The sequence below is a fragment of the Cheilinus undulatus genome, linkage group 3, assembly GCF_018320785.1.
Source record: "Cheilinus undulatus linkage group 3, ASM1832078v1, whole genome shotgun sequence".
Taxonomy (NCBI): domain Eukaryota; kingdom Metazoa; phylum Chordata; class Actinopteri; order Labriformes; family Labridae; genus Cheilinus; species Cheilinus undulatus.
In genome coordinates, this window is record NC_054867.1 from 13,591,379 (window position 1) to 13,610,458 (window position 19,080).

Consider the following 19,080-nt stretch of genomic DNA (forward strand, 5'->3'; position numbering starts at 1 on the left):
AACTACCAAAAACTGGTTTGCTGACCGTGGTGTTACTGTGTTTGACTGACCTGAACTCTGTAGAGAATCTCTGAGGTAATGTCAAGAAGAAGATGAAAGACACTGGACTCAACAATGCAGACGAGCTGAGGGCTGCTATCAGAGCTACAGTGCCACGGACTGATTGGCTCCATGCCATGCCACATAGATGCAGTAAGTAATGAAAAAGGAGCTCCAACCAGTCACAGACTGCATAAAAGAGCAGGATTTTTCTCGAAGGTCAAAATTTCTGCATTATAAATCTTATTTTTGACTGATATTTTGAGATATTCTCATAACTTCTTCAATTAGATCACAGGAAAAAAACTTTTTAATGATATTCTATTTATTTTGAGAAGCACCTGAACATATTAAAAATGGCTCATGAATTTGGTAGTTGTTTCTCCATTTTACCTTAACTTCTTTGAATAGAAAACAACCCCTTAGGAAATCAAGTGGCGCTTCCATCTTTAAGGACTCCCTGCCGATCCACCTTTGTGCACCGAGCACACCAACCAAAAGCTACTGCTTCAGATAATAACACAACTTCACATGAGAAGCTCTGATCTAAACTTGTTCTGTTTAGTTTCTAAAGTCAGCATGAATGATAAGAATCAGGAGTGAAAAGTGCAGTAGCTTTAAAGGCTCTAATGTTTTCTCGCCGCTTTTCTTTGCTGTTCAAACTAAGTTTCCGCTTCTTGAGTTTCATCTGTTTTCATAATCTGTATCACTTAAGACGAGGAGTGCCTATACATGCTTTTGACCATTTAGCCGCTAAAGAAATGCTTAGGATTATCTCCTAAATCTAGATGGCAAGCAGAATATGAACACAGAGCACATTTATAATATGTTATGGTAGGCTTTATTAAGAAATGAAGCTGTTTACACACATCTGTGTTGTGATTGGACGGCAGCTCCCTGTGGGATATGTCAAAAATCTCTTTATAAGTAACGTGAAGAAGGCTTATAATAAACTGTCGTGACATTTGGTTTTGTTTTGATTGTCTCTGAAAAATGTTGGGAATAAAAACAAAAGCATTTAACCGTTAGCCAATAAGCATTTACCTGACTTCTCTTCAGGGGAAATGTTCAGAAATGAGTGTAGGTGTAGCATCTCAAAGAAAATACAGAAGAGGGATCGTTAACAAAAAAACAAATGAACAACTGGCAACATTCTTTGGCAATGCACCATGGGTAACATAAGTCTTGAAGTTGTTACCAAAGATAGATCGCTGCCCTGTCATGTCTTGCCTCCAGAAAGCCCTGGAAAGAGGGATTGACTTTCAGGCTGGATTTTGAAAGGGAAGGGGTTTTGTGCTGTAATTGCTGTATAATGAGGGCTTCACTGACCTCCTGCCACATCATGGCCATGTTTTTTTATTTACTCGTCTAGTGAAAGGCAACGACTCCGTTAAACAGATGGAAAAAATATGTGTCTCCAGCTCCTGCAGGAATTCAATTTCTCCCAACAGCTGTCTTTCTTTAAATACAAGCATGAAGTCAGGGAATCGCCCGTCTCAAATCAATCAGGCCCTCTGACGTTTCCTGCAAACTGTGCTCACAGAGCTGACAGAGGGCGGAGAGGGGAGCATCATCATGGCAGAGGAGCTGATGGGCTCTTGTTTATGTCCTCTAATGCTGTCTGCCATTAGCTGCACGGCTGAGAGCTGTGATCTGAGACACAGGAAATCATCTGACACCTACATGAGGAAACACCACGTTAACTCCTTAGGGTCTGAAAAACATGACTGGGGACACAGTTATGGTTGTCTTATTTTAAAAAGATACAATATTTTTTATATATATATGCCTGACGGAAAAAAAAAATCTTCAATATTAGATACTAGAAGAAAATAAAGTAGAAGAAACTGAGACAACTTACGTGGAAAAATTATAAAATAATTTCAAACAACACAGAAATGGGTGGCAAGTGGATAAAAATCAGTAAAAAATGTTAAAAACGGGCAAAACCTGGTGTAAAGTGGCAGAAAAGTTGTAATAATGGGTTAAAAGTTGCTGAAGCAGGTTAAAAGTTTTAGGAAAATATGGCAAAAAGAGGTTCAAGGTGGCAAAAGACTGGTAAAATGTGCTAGTAATTTTGCCAGGAATGGCAAAAATGGATTTGAAGCAGCAAAAACTGGTGAAAATGGGTTATAAAGTGTAATAAGTGGCAAAAATGGGGTTAAAAGTGGCAAAGTAATGGTAAAGTTAGGCTGAAAAAGGGGTAAGAATGGATTAAAAGTCACAATTAGAGGCAAAAATGGTAGAAGTGTTTTAAAAAAAAAGGTGTTAAGAGTGGCAGAAAAGTGGTGAAAATAGGCTAAAAAGTAGAAATTTGGAATAGAGGTGGCTACACTGGCATTTAGTCACAAAAATACATCACAAGTGTAAAAAAATGGTAAAAATTGGATCAAAGTAGAAACAAATGTGTTAAACTTAACGACACTTGGTTAAAAGTGGCAAAATGTTGTGTAGTATATCTTGAGTGTTAAAAAATTGCAAAAAACATGGCAAAAAGAAGTTAATGGTGGCAAAAGAGTGGTAAAATAGACTAAGAGTGGCAAAAAGTATTAAAAATTGATTCAATGTGTCAAGAAAGTGGAGAAAATGGGTAAAAAAGCGGGATTAATGTCTTTAAAGCGGTAAAAAAAAGTGTTTGAAGTGGCAGAAAGTGGTAAAAATGAGTAATTAGTGGGAATAGGTGGCGAAAAAGGATTAAGAGTTGTAAAAACAGGTGAAAAATAGGCTCAAAGTAGAAATCATTAACAAAAACGCATTTCAAGTAGGGAAAATTGTTATGTGGCAAATAAGAGGTTTAAAGTGGCAAAACTTGGTTTAAAATGGTAAAACAAAGTTGAAAAAAAAGGGTTAAAAGTGCTGGAGGTAGGTTAAAAAATTGCAAAAAAGTTGCAAAAAGAGGTAGAAGATGGCCAAGAGTGGGGCTACTGATCCCACACACATGCATTGAGTTTAAATGAATTACAGCGCGGAGTGCCCCTTCACTGGGTCTCCTCCAAATATGTGGGCAGGCCTGATGGTATAAAATAAATTTTGATGTATAAACACTGATATACTCCACCTTCTGAAAGCTGTTCTATTCACTGCAAACAAACAGTAATAAAAATCACCTTTATTTTATAGGACCAAGTACAAGCTAAGGCAAGAACTGCAGAAACACAAACAGGAGTAGGGGCCACAGGTTGGATATGATCATGGGCCACTTGGATAAAATTAACCTGCATCATTTTTAGATAAACCATAGCTGCGTAATTCTGATTCAACAGTGAGACATTACGTTTTCTGTTGCTGAAAAGCTATATGAACATGAATCTGCTGAGCTGAGAGAACCAACAACAGAAGTTCAAAAAGTTTCAATCATACTTAAATGTTTAAAAAAGATATGTGGACCCCCTCGTAACCTTTTCAAATAACTTATTTCTGTGACACAATGAAGTTCTCTTGTTGCTTCTTTGTTTTGTGATGACTGATTCTAAATCTGATCATGTTAAATTGAGATTAGTCTCTATGACTGTAGGGGCTTAAGAATATCATGAAAGAGTAAATGATTGATTCTTAAATCTCTTGATTACTAACAGAATATGCTGGCATGCTGCCCACTACTTGTGGAGAAGTGATCAACGTCGCCTGAAATATGTCTGGCAAGCACACGTGCATCTTTCTAAATGTGTGAGACAAAAGAGACTTATACTGTGCCGTATATCTATACATAATCATAATAATAGTAAATAATAAAAACCACTATTTTAAAATGTGAGGATCTGACAGAAAAGGTCAACGAAGGCTGCAGAGGTTAAAAACTGTAAATAATTATAACCTTTACATAAATCAGTTCTATTTCTGTCAGTTTGATCATCGTAACGCAGGACTCTGAGATCTGAATAGACACTAAAAATAGTATTTATTTAAGTTCAGCCCTGGGTGAGTGCTCTCTCACTGGTATAAGTTGTTGGAGAAAGTGAAACAGTCAGGACTTTATTCCCCAACACTTCAGACTGTAAATGTTGCTCTGCAGTCCTCTTCAGGTCCCCGTCAGAGTGCTGAGAGCTCAGCCTCAACATGAATATGATTTACAGTGAGCTGTTACATGTGTTGTGCTGATACATGAGTTATGTGTGCACAGCTAATTGCCAGAACTGGTGAACATGCAAAATTCAGAATTAATTAAGAATTACTCATCATGTCTTTAACATGGATGATGTGTTATTAAACATGACTCTTGGGCCAGTTATTAGTCTGCAAAAATAGATGTTTTAGTTGATGTTTCCATGCCTAGACTAAGAAAGAAGCGGATGGTTTGGTTGCACGTCCATTTGTGTAACTTTGTGGTTTTAATGAGCTTTGAATATAGGCTGTTAAAAGGCTCAAGTTAACCTTATTATGAATACTACAACTTCCCACTTACCCTCAGTGGTATTAAGCCAAGTGCACAGTTATACATCACTTATAGAGGTTTTTATTGGAGCTACTTTTGCAGATCCTATTAACACAGTTTGTTGAAAATACAGAGCAATGAGGATACTATTTTCACCACCATAGCTTGAGTATTCTCCTTCAGGTTCACAGGGGATTGAGCAAAGTATAGGGCACATATAACCCCATTCACCTGAAAATGCCATTAAAGAAGCAGGTAACATCTTAAAATAGCAATTAATGAATATGTTGGCTACCAGCAGCCCAAAAGTGGTGAGCATGTTAAAAAGTGGTTGTTTAGTTACACACAGAGCAGTATCAGCATAAGCATCTGTTTAGTGAAGATCAGTCCAATATTTTCTACCCCTTAAGGCCAGAGTCTACGGCCACTCTTTGTTGGAATTATCCAAACGGCATTTTCATAAAGCTCCTTGTGCTTAATATTTTGCTTTATTCTGGTAAATACCATCAAAACATCCTGCAGACAGCTTTATACCTCAAAATCATAACCTCACAAAGACAAATCAAGGCAGTTTCTTCTCCGCCTTTGCTGATGACAAAGGCAGCTTCAAAAGCCCGGTCAGTAAGGAAAAGTTAAATAAAAGATGAGACTCTGTTCCAAGATGAACTGTCTTCAAATGAGAGAACTTTGAGTCTAGCAATATACAGCAGTCAATGCTGAGAACGCTGAAAATGCTAGACTACACTGGCTTTGTAGTGCAATGAGCGCTGCCATAACAAAAATAAAATAAGATAGAATAATTTAAAGTTGGTAGTAAACACTTAAACATTTTTACCTCCGCCAAGGAGGTTATGTGATCGGGTGGGTTTGTTCGTTTGTCAGTTAGTTTGTTTGGTAGTTAGTTGGAAACATAACTCAAAAAGTTGTGGACGGATTTTGATGACATTTTCAGGAAATGTCATGGCATACGGAAGAACTGATTAGATTTTGGGAGTGATCCGGATTACCGTCTGGATGCAGGAATTTTTTGAAGGATTCAGCACTACTGGGAGATAGGGCTGATGGCTGAGGTCTGCGCTCTCCAAGTGCTTGTCTAGTTTTCAGCTGTAAACTGAAGTATCTAACTGTACTTTGATGAAACACATCAATGCTGGTATTATTTCTGACATTTGCACCAAATTGATAAAAAAAAAAACCCTGCATTTTCCAGTATAGAAAACTACTGATGGTTGCTTTCTATGTCACAAACTTTATATAAGAGGTAGAATGCAACCCTTTCTCCTCTCAGTACCAGACTGCTCAATTTTTGTGCATTTTTCACATTCCTGGGCAGAGTTTGCTCTGAGCTTGGGGTTTCATACACATTAAATTAAATTAGATTAAATTCTACTAAAAAGGTGACTGTGGACACAGGCCATAAGGGATGTGTTGAATTGTGGGAAATATTTACTGTTTTGGTCTTCACCAGCTTCAGGCTCCTGTTTCTTGGCTTTTCGACATAAACTCCAGAGCAGCAATGATGTTGGAAAAATGAAGCCAACGTAGAAGTGAAAAACTGCAGTTCCTCAAGTGTCCACCAGAGGTATGAAAACCCCAGAAGGTCAATTAAAACGCATGTTAATATGACAAAATAATTAGTTGATTAAATAAGATAAAATAAAACAAAAAATAATAACATGCTAACAGGTTAAAATGGTATGTGTGTTTATCAGCACACACTGTACAATTATTATTTATTTAATTTTATTTTTGTAATAAAGCTCATCTGACAGGCACACTGTATCATTGGCCCTGAATCTAAAGGCCAGCCTCATCTCCGCCTCTTTCCGCCTCTTTCTGTGTTGTCCAGAAAATAGTTTAAGCCAATATTTCTAATATGGCACCTACCATCCATGGGCTTCAAAACTGTACCTCTGATGACAGAGAGGTGACATTAATGAGAATACGTCCATGTTTTTTACAGTCCATACTAAAGACTTTCTTAACAGACTACAGAAACTAATTTTGTCTGCCTTGCCCTTGAAGGAAAGTATGTTGTTAAAGCTTTGTCAGTAACATTGTTACTGGTGGATAGAGAGAGAAAACCAAAATATTGAAGCTGTTTGTGTTAATGCAAAATCAAAATCAATTCAATCAGTAAGATTGAGCTTAGAGATTTTTTAGTTTTACATCATTTCATCTTACTTCACTTTGACCAGCTTTCTTTGCATAACAATACAGATTAGAGCAGCTTTAAGGACCGAATTATATCTGACTGATACCCCAAAGCTTGAATAAAATCATTGAAAATTGTTTAAATAGCTGAATACCTTTAAGTAATAAAACTAATCGAATATATTTGTTCTAATGTGTAAAGGCTTGTTTTTGATTTTCAGGCGATGTTCTGCTCCCAGTCTAACAGGGTAAGTAACTATCCTGTTACAGACATATTTCATATTTAGCACATCATTCCCATCTACATAAGTAATATTGAAAGGGACAGGCTCATCAAATTAAGCTGCTGTCTCCTTGGTCTTTTCCTATGAATAGACTCAGCCATGTTATTTCTGTCTTTGTGTTTCCTCTGCTACTCTCAGAAATGTATCTCCCTGGTCATTACCATCTAATTCCTCCATTGGTAACATATTAAACAATGATAACATACCTCCCCTCAACATCAGCACCACTCACTAAGAATTATCCCCACAAACACAATTTGTAACAATCTTGGTTTTATGAAACGGCCATGTTGCCGGGGAGCGTCCAGTGAAAACAAAGAGAAGAATTGCAGAGCTAATGTGGATCTGGGCCTGCACAGAGTTGGGTTTCAGTCTAATTGGGATCATACGCCGCATGTGCAGTTTTGGCACATACGTTAGATTAATCAGGGGCTCTTTAATCGTGGAGAATTTCTCCTGTGCGTGGCTAGGCGGACGCAGGCCCCCCCCCTCACAGACCCCCAGCCTGCATGGCCTCCGTCTAAGCACAGACCTTTGACTCCATAAACACCAGTGCTCAAAAATTGGGGTCAACCTCTCATTGCTAGCACCAGAGAGCTATCATGCCACCACAAAGGGTTCCCCTTAATGATTAAATTACATGGAGTTTGAATGTACCGAATCTGCAGATTCCTGGCGGCTGACTCTTCCTCCTGATTGTAATTTATGTCGGAAGTCATTGCTGTCCAACACTCGGCCTGTTCAAAGCCCAGGAGAGAGGATGTGCACGTGGATGAAGTCTGCATCATGCAGCTGGCTGCAGCTTTAATCTGCACCGACCTCACACAGTCACCTTGTACTATTTACAATCTGACAACAGTCATAAGTGCATTTCTGAAATGTGCTCATGTTTTTCTTTCTTATTGCTGCGACTCATTTGCCAACCTCAGCCCAGCCCTGTGTTTAGGTTAACCTGTCATTAATCTGCATATGATTAAGCCTTGACATCAATTTGACATTCTTCGCAAGGACTGATTAGCCATTTAGTTGGATGATGATGATGATGGTGGTGTGTGAGTGTGTCACAGATGGCCGTATGGATCTTAAGGTGAAACTGTGAGCTGTTATATATGAGACCACCATGTAAAAATGAGGTGCCCTTTACAAAAAAAGGAAGATATTTGGGGTTATTAGCAAGAATTTGAAGAATCTGGATTCTATTATTTGTAAAAAGCTGCCAGGGAAAATCATTATTGAGACTTTAAAGGCCTTGAAAACATCACTGTATGCTGGGGCATACATGCTGTAAACCAGGCTCCATAATTTAGACTACAGCATTTTTCATCCTAGCAGTAATTCAAAATATGCAGCTTTTTAATATTGATCGTACAGCCCATAATTGCCATAAAAATATTTTTCGTTTTATGTGAAAAATGCTGAGCCTTACTGATGATGCATATCTTTGAAACTTCAAACATTAATTATTCAAAGGGAGATTTAAATCAGATTTTAAAAATAACTTTTCAGGACTGATTTAAAAGAGGTGCAAACCCACTTTAAAGAAATATAAAATAGTGCATAAGGAAGCTGAACTTTCCTATGTTAAGCTGTGTCTCATAGCATAACCGGCAGATTAAGACCTCTAGTGTTAAAGCTGTGCTCCTCTGAATGAACTGTCCCCGCTCTGCTCTCTTTCTTTGTTCTTCTGTTTACAGCTCTTTAAATGTGCTGACATCATGTTTGCCACATTGTGAGCCAGCCGCTTATTGATCCCACACACTTCAAGGACATCACCTTAACCTCAAGTTCATCAGGCCCAACATGAAGCTTGTGGAAAACAGACCCAGATTAAATATAGAAAAACACATGCCTAACTGCTAAAAATCTAAACTTGTCAGGCCTTTAGTTTGTGGTGTTTGAGCTGCTTTAAAGCTACAATGCAGATTCAAATAAAAATGTCTTCACTTCTAAGTGGATTTGAGGAGGTTTTTTCTTTACATTTTAAACATAATTTCCAGGCATCACCCAAGTCTTTAATGTCATACTCGTGGTTTTAATCAGGATTTTTGAATGATTAAAGGAATTTTGCTATTTTGAAGAACATTCCCAGGTATCAAAACAAATGTTTTTCAATCATTTCAGCATAGATGATAAAATTGGTTTAGTAAAATTTATCTTTAAAGGGTTAAGTATTTTGTTGTCAAATATTAGCCAAAATTTTACTGGTGTGTTTAGAGGTAGAGAAAAGTCTTACATCAGAGAAAGTGCAAATATATTTTCTTCTTGCTTTTCTACTCTTATGTACGAGCCTGCAGTTATTCTTACAATAGTGGGCACTGGTAAAGGCATGCCACACTGATTTTTCATGTTCATATTCATAGTTTGGTATGCTTTCTATAACTTTATTTTATTTTATTTTTCTCTTCCAGCTTATAAGTGACATTCCCCAAAGTTCCCCCCGAGCATTAGTTTAATAAAGTTTTCCAGATTTATCTGCACCTTATGCTCTCTTTACTATTGGGATTTCTTCTTATTTTCTATCAGAAGTATTGTTTATGTGTGTCCTACAAGATAAGGAAAATTGTTTTCATTCTTCTTCTTTTTGATCTTTTTTTAATATAAATTTAAAACACAATTGCAGGCAAAAAATGAACATTTTTGTCTCTGCGCTGACATGATTTCAGCTATCTGACAATGAAATCTACACCTGTAACCCTTTCTGCACTGATCGTTTACACTATCAAATGTGCGTTTTAAATATATATATTTTCTGTTGAAATAAATGAATAACACTATGAATTTTAAGGCTCTCATATCGTTCAGGTTCTCGGGCAGGTCTGTATAAAAGGTATACATATAATATTGCATCCGATCGCCGTGAAGACTGTTTAACAGCCTGTGGTTTTATTTTCCCTCGTTATATTAACATAGCCGATAAGATACGGTTAATTTATACTTTTTTGATAATATAAGAAAATATTGAGTTAATTTAAAGGGGAAAAAAATTGCACTCTGAGTAATTAGGCTTATAGCCAATTAAATAGCCTGCACATAGGGTTAGTGAAGAAATTCGGTTCCCTATACAAAGTCACTGCAAAAATAATCACCGAAATATTTGCCTGACTGGCTTATAGCCACCAGGATTTGCATAAACACATTTCATTTAAAAGTAAAAATAAAAAATAGTCCCATATGATAGACGTGTATTAAATCTGTGTGTAAATCCCTCATCCCGCACAGTCCACTTTAGGCTCTTTTTAGACCGACCTCATACACATGCACATAGACTATACAGAGAGCTAACGTGAGACGTGATAAAAGCACGGAGCAGGTTTACAGTCAACAAAATGCATTCACGTGAAGGGCCAGCATATTTTGTGAGAGATACACACTAAAGGCAAGGCCCCGTGAACATCAATGTTTGCTCTAGAGACTTACAGTTCAGCGTTCTGATGATATTTAAGGCTTTTTCCACCTTCATGGAGTTCATACATCAGGCTCCCTTGTTTTCTTGAGTTTTACAAGCATTAATACTTGCTGTAAAGTACAAACAAAGTCCAGCTATTCCTTTAAATGAATACATTTGATCGACGTGAAGATGATCAGCGTCACAGACTGAAGGGAGATGAGCTCGACCGGAACTGGTCTCAGAACACAGATGGCTACAAAAGTAAAAATCTATTTAAAATATATACACACAGTACAATTTTAAGTCGTCTGACAGACTTTGAGATGAAAGAGAGCCTTTTCCAATATTCATCTGAAATAGCGTATTCGCATTTGCCCCTTAGTCTCCATATTTCCTGCATTTAAAGGTGCCATCCAGCACGAGAAGAAAAAACATCAGAGGTGACGCAGTCTCGCGACACCTCGTTGAATAGTGGCGAAACGATTAAAGTTGATGGACATGAATCCCCGGTTTCCGGGTCAGACAGCCAATTTTCTATTGATACTAGCCGTTATTTTATGCCTCCAACAAGTTTTTGCAAAGTTTTCAGAAACTACTAAGCTTGGAAATAATTTGTCAACATCAACAACTATCAATATTAAATCTTAGAAAACGTGAGACCAAAAACAAGAATGTATTTTAAAATTAGCGTTTTATATTGTCCGTTCATTTTTTTCTTTTCTCTTATTCTAAAAAAATACCAACTTTAGTATTACAAAATAATTTAAATAGTATTAGTGAACTGACACTTGATGGACTGAAAATAAAGAAATTTGTTGCAAACAAAGGGCTCTTCTCCACCCGTAAGAATTGGGCCCTTCCTAAAAGCTGTAAGCAAATAACCCCTCTATCACCACACCTCATGTAAGTATTCAATTTGTTTTCTTAATCTGCAGCATAAAATAAAAGTATTTCTGAAAAACTGTAATAATTTAGAATACTTGTAAAGAAGAGGATAAGAGGGAAGATTTTTTGCTCTGCATTGCAAATGAATCTCCATCTCTTCCTGTCTTTTAAACAGCAAAATGAGCAGCATGCACACAGCAAAAGCATGAATCCTCCTCTTAGGATATGCAAATGTCTTGCTTAGTCACATAAGAATATCAAACCACGATTTGCTTCCTTAAAGATATCTGATAGCCTGCCTCATTTTCCTCTTCTGCATAAGAAATTGCTACAAACCTCACTGCATTAGCCACGTCTCTTACTGTCATTTTAATATGCAGTAAATTGTTTCATGTCCCACAAAATATGTGAGGAATTGGTGTGTTGGTATGCAGCCATACAAGGCCATGTATGACAGAATGGCTGTGTGACTGATGACGAACCTGCATGCTATAATTTTAAATACTCGTACATTGCACATGCACTGCTTTAAAACCTTGTCATGTCCTTTATAATAAACAGAGGACAGTATTAGTGAAAATATATTTAATAATTAAACATAGCACAGTAAGTTACACAAAAGGAATGCAAAACAGATGAGTGAGAGTGGATCCTTAGAATATAAAGGTCAGACCTACTGCAAAGTTTGAGTTCCCTCCTCAACAGCAGCAAGTTCATCGTGAGGGAATGCATGGAGGGCTACGACACAAACACACGGCTGTAACAGTTCAGGTTTCTGCAGGGCCAGAGAGTCTCTGCAGACTGTACGAGATGGTCCAGTATCAGGAGCATCCTCTCAGAGCTGTTTGGAATGTGGCCCCATCCAAGAGATACAAACTAAGAGTCCCAGAGTTGTGCAGGGCTGCCGCCTGGTCATTCCTCCTGAGTGCTTTCTGAGTGGGAGCTCGAGCCTTCTGATGGGGGGTCAGTGTCAGCGGCAGATCTCTCCAGTTCAGAGAGCTGCTCGCTGCTGGGGATGGAGTTCTTCTTTGGACGGCCTTTTGGTTTAGTTGGAGACTCCAGGCCTCCTCCCTGCAGAACCTGGCAGGAGGAACGAAAGCAGATAAGACAGGTGGAAGTTTCTGGGGCAAGAGTAGATGACCTATGTGACCCTGAGCAAGTGACCATCTAAAACAACATGTAAAAATATAGCATTGGACATTTAATTCATGCCATGTTATATTTTTTCACCATGTATAAATGTAAAGATATAATGCATTTTATGCAACCTTTAAAGGAGTGGATCTACTCTTAAGTATTTAAATTTTGCTGCTGGTGTGTGTACATGTGTGAGACTGTGTGAGCGTTAAATGCCATTCTTCTTTGTGTCACTCTGCATCGTATGCAAATAAAATAAAAAAAAGGTACATATATTCTAAAATATCAGTGTCTCCTGGCTGTTCATTTTATTTCTCTCCTGCAGCTGGTGTGGGCCATTTAACAATTCAGTCACTGCATTAGATAGCAACTTCTTTAGAAATAATACCAAGTGTAAATATGTCCTTTTTATTGTAATGTTTCATTATGCCTTAGCTAGATAATGCTACAACTATAACATCATCATCAGTTATAATCAAAATAAAGAATTACTTACAATTTTCTTCCATTTCATCCTCCTGTTCTGGTACCATGTTTTCACCTGCAGCTGGCTGAGGCCCAAAGACTCAGCGAGGTCTATTCTGGAAGGAACAAACAGGAAACCATTTCAAACCAGATTTCCACTTAAGAATAATTTACAGTTCACTGACAGTTTTCTGAAATAATCCAATACAATAGACTGTATAAATAAAGCAATCAAAACCATAACTTTATGACTCATGTTACTGTCTGGTGCTACTTTAATAATTTACTTTACATATACTGCAAAAACAAAACAACATAAGTGTAATCAATACTGTTTAAAACCATAGAAAGTAGGCTATTTTTCATTTCCCTCTTTATTTTTTAACTGATATGTTCTGGCCTATTTTCGACCACTTTAAGGCAGATAATAAAGAAAAGGGCAGCTAAAAGAAGACGTTGGCGTTGGGGGAACGAAGGCCTTAAGCTGAACTTAACACACATGGAACAAAAATACATTTCATAAATAGACCTACTCATCCCTGACCCTACAAATATGGTAGATGCGTTGCACTGGTTTGACCTGGGGTTGTTACCTGACCTCAATGAATCCTGTTAAGCTTTTCCCGCCACCTGCCCTCCAAACAGGCTATCCTACGCATTTCATATGTTTCTTTTGTAAATAACAGACAACAGCCTTGTGGCTGTGTGTAAACTCACCTATCAGGCGTGGACAGATACTTCTGCTTCTCGAAGCGTTTCTCCAGGCCCATGAGCTGCAGCTCGGTGAACACTGTGCGGCTACGGCGCCCTTTCTTGGTCTTGCTGCCCCCGTCGGCTCCGTGCTCAAGTTTCCCGCGGAGGTGCAGGTCCAGCGGCAGGTGGTGGGACGCCGCGCCGACCTGCAGGCCCGGAGCTGCGGAGAGCAGCGGGGAGCCGAGCGGGGAGCCCAGTGAGCAGGACAGCGGGGAGATGGGGAACTTCAAAAGGCTGGTCTGGTCTTTTAGCACTACATAGAGGATTAGCAAGAAGACACAGGAGGAGAAACTTTAATGAGGCCGAGGTAAGGTTTCTATTTTCTTCAAGTTTTAGGCTATTTTACTCTGTGCGGAAGGACACATCATAGCAGCAGCTTTCAGCGATGACAAGCAATTTGATTACACAAACAACGTTTGTTTGATGGGAGTGTAATGACCTTATAAGAGGGCATTTGCTATCTAAATATACAGACTCTTGGGTTAAAGTTCAAGCACGTGCGGCAGCAGTGGGATCCATACTGTTAGAGCTAGTGTTTCTTAACTGAACTGAAAAAGATTTTATGTAGCCTAATTATGAAAAATACATCAGCTAGATTTTTTTTCCATGAAAAAATGAATAAAAAAACATTTTCAACACGATTGAACAAACGCAGAAAAATAAATGAGGTAAATAGTGTATATGTAATTACATTTTTATCAGGTCAGTATAGACGAAGTAATATTATTTTATGTCAACATGCGTTTACAGGGTGCGTTTTTGGATGCAGGTCTATATGTGGCCTGATTTGAGTAGACCTATAAATAAGGCTTAAATAAAAGTGTTTTGTGGATGTTTTCTGTTTTTTTATGATCTCTATTAAAAATCTGATAACATGGTTTATACAAAGACCAAAAAATGGCTTTTCATCGGTGCCACCACAAAGGCCTTGTTTGCAATAAAAAAAGAGAAAGAGAAGAAAAACACGTCGTAAGTGAAACTATATATATTACGCTATTACATACATAACATTACAGCATGCCTAAATGGTGCAATATTTATTCTTTATCTTTCGTTTTGAGCGATAAACTAAACAATGAACACTGCGCTCTTATAGCAAATATGACTATTATATTTGCTTCAATAAAGCCATATAAACTCTATCAACCATATTAAATTGTTGTTTTATTATTTTTATGGAAAACATGAGCGTTTTCTTTAAGAATAAAACCCTGCAAAGAAGATTATTTTTCCTAAAGTTAACGTTTTTTTAAATAACGAGCAAACCACCGCAACTTATTTGTTTAGCCTATTATCAATATAAATGAAATACAACCTGGTTTCTACTCTAAGTCAGCATTAAAATTAACCCATGATTTTATCAGGCTATTTGTAGGTGTTTCACTTTCTTACGCAACCAACGACATCTGTTCTCTTACCCAGTTGGTTATGGAAAGGCCGCGTGGACAGGAGCGCGTGGACCCCGAATTTAAGGAACTCTCCGGCCGGGGCTGACGCTTTGTGCTCCGGGTGATCAGTCAGGATCTCCTCTATCATGAAACTCCTGTAACGATGAGTTCTGTGGTCAGGATGAACTTCCGGAGGATAGTAATGCGCTCCCAAATCCAAAGGATGCTGCATAATGTGGCAGAGCGGTCACCTCAACAGACAAAGCGCGAACACTGCAACTCCTTTAGTGGCCCAAACTAAAAGTCATTTTCCCGCTGTGGTGCCTCTTTTGTCCGGAGATCAAGCCTGTAAATCAAGTTATCCACCGTTTTTCGGATCAAGACAAAAAAAAGTAGCCGATGTCTGCGCGCGTCTGTGCGTCTTCTTTGGGTTTTACGCATCAGGCGTCTCTTTAACAGATGTAGATCTTTTTAGAGAAAAGTTCTGGATCCGAGAGAAACTTTTAGAACAAAACATCCGAACCCGGCCGTGTTCATGCCCCCTCGCTGGGTCTGAGCAGCGGAGGTGAGGAGCTATTTGTCAGCAGCGGTGCGCGTCACCTTGGCAGTGAGTTGAGGAATAAGCTTTGGGTTTTATGAATCTCGTCATAGCTCCACCTCCTCCCAGGGTTTGTCTTCTGGGTGCCTTCACTGAACCAAAGTTGCATGCAAAACTACTCATGTCCAGCATTGATTTATATGCAAAATGGAAGAAAATAAGGAGCTGAAAGGACTGAGATTTTCCTGCAGATGACTCTGAGTGTCATTAGGTATCAGTTTATAAAGGGTGATCATCATAAGCAATATAGACAACACAGAAAGGGTTAATTCGTTTTCAGTTTAACTTAAAATTCACACAAACAAATATGCATAGACTACATTAGACTGTGCAGCTTCACTGACAGGTTTTAATCCATGTCAGATGATTAGAAATTACACTTATAAAACCTGTTGCATGATATGCAAGCATAGCCTACATGGCACGGGTAGGCCTTTGCAGGTTGGGAAACAATTTTGTAGGAGAATGACCAAGAATTACGTTATTTTTACTGATGTGTATGATTCAGCAAATGCCCTTGAAAAGAAATGATGTGAGGAGATTCATTTCAAAATATTATATATGCCATATTCTTTATTATTAGGCTGCAGTTAAAAGGGATCCTCCATAGGATCAGTGTCGTCCCTCATGGGTTTAAAAATAGTGACACATTTCTTACACTGTATCTGGATTATATAGGAGAGAGGCTCTTAACTCTGGAGTGAACAACTTCAATTAACCATTGCACTCTTTGATATCGGTTTATATTGCATTGCTTATCAAGTCAATTTTCCTTCAGACCTTTCATAAAAATAAAAATCATGGCACTTGAGCACACACATCGTAAGAGAGTCAAACAGCTGTAAGTCTTAACTTCAACACATTAAGATAAAGTGAGAAAAAAACCTGACATTTTACACCAACACCTATACCTCAGAACAATGGAGGGCATGGAAATCATGTTTAGATTGTCTTAGATCCTGTTACAGTAGAGTACAGTGTTTTGGACCATCCTATTTTAAATCTGAATATTGTGCAATTTTAGATTTTAGAAAAAAAAAACATTATGGTGTTTGTGACACAAGAAAAAATTAATTCCTTTTTTATACTGAAATGTTATTGGTTGTATACTGATGAATAATTAATGAAACATTCCTATAAATCACAGTCACTTACTGTATATTCATATTTTTGTTAAAGGCCCTCTCTGTAGTTTACAACTAAATCTTTCCAATTCAGACTGTCACAGAGTGAATTTAACATTCTTGCTTAATATGTAAAAATAGGCCTGTTTTATCTGGAAACAGGTTTAAGGGTACAAAAATGTTGTTGCTCAAACAGTTAAAAAAAAGTGTTGCCACAAGTGTGTATTGCCATTTCCACATTGTTGGAATATATTCCCCTAGTGGTTCATTTCTGGGACTGCTGGTATGACACCATAGTATCCCTCTGGTGTTAAAAGGCAGTTCTACCGTGTTTGAATAAGGACAGCAACATAACAGGTTTTGTTGAAGCTATACAACACATGTTAAACTGAAAGCCTGGGGCCTCAAGCTAGTCTGCCACATCATTATGTGACCCTTTAGAGCTTCCATAGAACAAAATTTTCCTACAATACAATTACAAACCACTGAGTGAACATTAACTAAATGCAATACAATCAGTTTGTGCATGCATGGTGCATGCATTGTTGGACATGTAGTTTACCAATGACACCACCTTTGTTTTTTGTCAAATGACAGTACCTCCATAGTCTCTGTGCTGTACCATAGTTCTGCCCATTTCAACGGAGGCTGGACAGTTTTAATGTAATGTTTAATGCTTGATGATATTTTTGTGGTGATAAAAAGATAATTATAACTTTCTAAAAAATCTATGAGGGTGATGATGAGTTTCATAATCCAATCTTTGTGACCTTAAAAGGATATATTTAATTACAACAAATAAATGTGAGTGGGTTTGCTTACATACAGTGTTTTAGCGTTTACATAAATAAATACGAGCAGTTTTCACTATTTTTAAGGAAATTTTCCATAGTTGCACATTTAATTTCTGTTCTTCCATTATTTTTCTTAGACTTCTACTTACCATTATAAATTAATACATTACTAAACTGATGGAGTCAAATAGGTTGTTGATTTTAGTAGTCTGAATTAATTAATTAATAACACAATTAATGCTAATGGGACCCATGTTGAAACTTAGTTCAACACCCCTGTCATGCAAAAATAATAGTCCCAACCATTTTGCAAATGAGAGCATAACATAGAATCAAACACTTCAAAAGCTTGGTTAGACAGCCTATAGGCTAACTACTGCACCTTTCCAGGTGTATTCTATAGTTGTATATAAATGCTTCTTCCTTGGTGTATGCATGCCTATGCACAACTTGCACTGTTGCAACTATTGCCTGCATTTCTCATATTTTGTCTTGAACATCTTTAAATTTACAGATGACACATTCTAGCACTTTATTTTTTACCGTATGCATTTCCTTTCATTTCTTTATATTTGAATGTGTTGTGATGTTTTTAATGTTTGATATTTTCAGTTTAAGTTTTCTCCAAGCTGAATCGACAGGAATATATTTAAATATTTAGCACGAATTAGAAAACAGAGCTGGTAGAGAGATGCATAAACTGGGAGCCAAGGTCATACCCTGAGAGTGGACTCATCTGTGAAGTAGGAGACTCCTGGTTTCCTGCAGTAAAATTTTTTTGAATAAAATATATTTGCATAATCACAGACACTGTACTTATCAAAGGAGTTTTTAAAGTGGTAAGGGATTTTATGTGGAGGGAGAAGTAGTAGATGTAAATGATTATTCTACGTGTCTTTATTCTGTGTTTTTAATTGATATATAACATGCCTAGAGTTCACCTTTCAGCTACAAACTATAACATAGTAAGACAGAATACCAGATAACAATCTGTCTTTTTAGACCAATCAGGTCACACTGGGTGGATGACCATGACTCTGGTTTGCCCAACACTTTTGTGTTTTGTCAAAGCAGTTCCAAATAAATCATATCAAAACACAGCTACACTTCTATAAAGGGGCTCTCTCAACCACATAAGGATGGTACATCTACACACAGATAACTTAAGGAGCTGCTTAATTTTAATTTTTTGTTTCAAACAGTTTGGGTCTGTCTAAACACACCTGTTTAGACATTATTCAGCTGTGCCAAGGCCTGCAAAAAAGACACTGACACAAATCTTTCAGCCTTTGTTCTTCTAGCCAATCATCAGCTGCCAAACAATCAAATGTCTATCCTTCAGCTCCATTTGTCCCCAGGAAGGGGAGGAGTGGCCTTTAGCATTCAAATGACTGAATGCTTATGTGCATCAGAAATGGACTGATTAAAAAAAAAATCAGAGGAACTGATTGAGATAGAACAGGATAATTTAAAACTCAAAGTTATTAGCAGTTTTAAAAGGTTGATGGCAGTTTATGTTCTTCAGTGAACGAGTTTAGAATAAAGATAATCCAAACAGAATACCTGTCCCAGCATGTTCAAAAGAAGCCAAAACTACTCATGAAAGTTATTCTTAATTTTAAAGATAACAAAGCTACATGCAAAGAAAATCTGTGACAAGAGATCTTTGGTTGATGTCAGATCTGTATTTGGAATCCAA

The 19,080-nt window shown here is 37.6% G+C and overlaps 1 protein-coding gene across 1 annotated transcript; it reads right to left on the reverse strand.

Annotated features, from left to right (window-relative positions):
* Positions 1-11,718: 11,718 nt before the first annotated feature.
* barx1 (BARX homeobox 1) lies at positions 11,719-15,454 on the reverse strand. The gene is made up of 4 exons (XM_041783786.1): positions 14,896-15,454; positions 13,442-13,730; positions 12,756-12,840; positions 11,719-12,202 (listed from the first exon to the last, which is right to left on the reverse strand). The coding sequence occupies exons 1-4, from the start codon at positions 15,095-15,097 to the stop codon at positions 12,035-12,037; spliced, it is 744 nt and encodes a 247-aa protein (XP_041639720.1). The 5' UTR covers positions 15,098-15,454; the 3' UTR covers positions 11,719-12,034.
* Between the last annotated feature and the right edge of the window lie 3,626 nt (positions 15,455-19,080).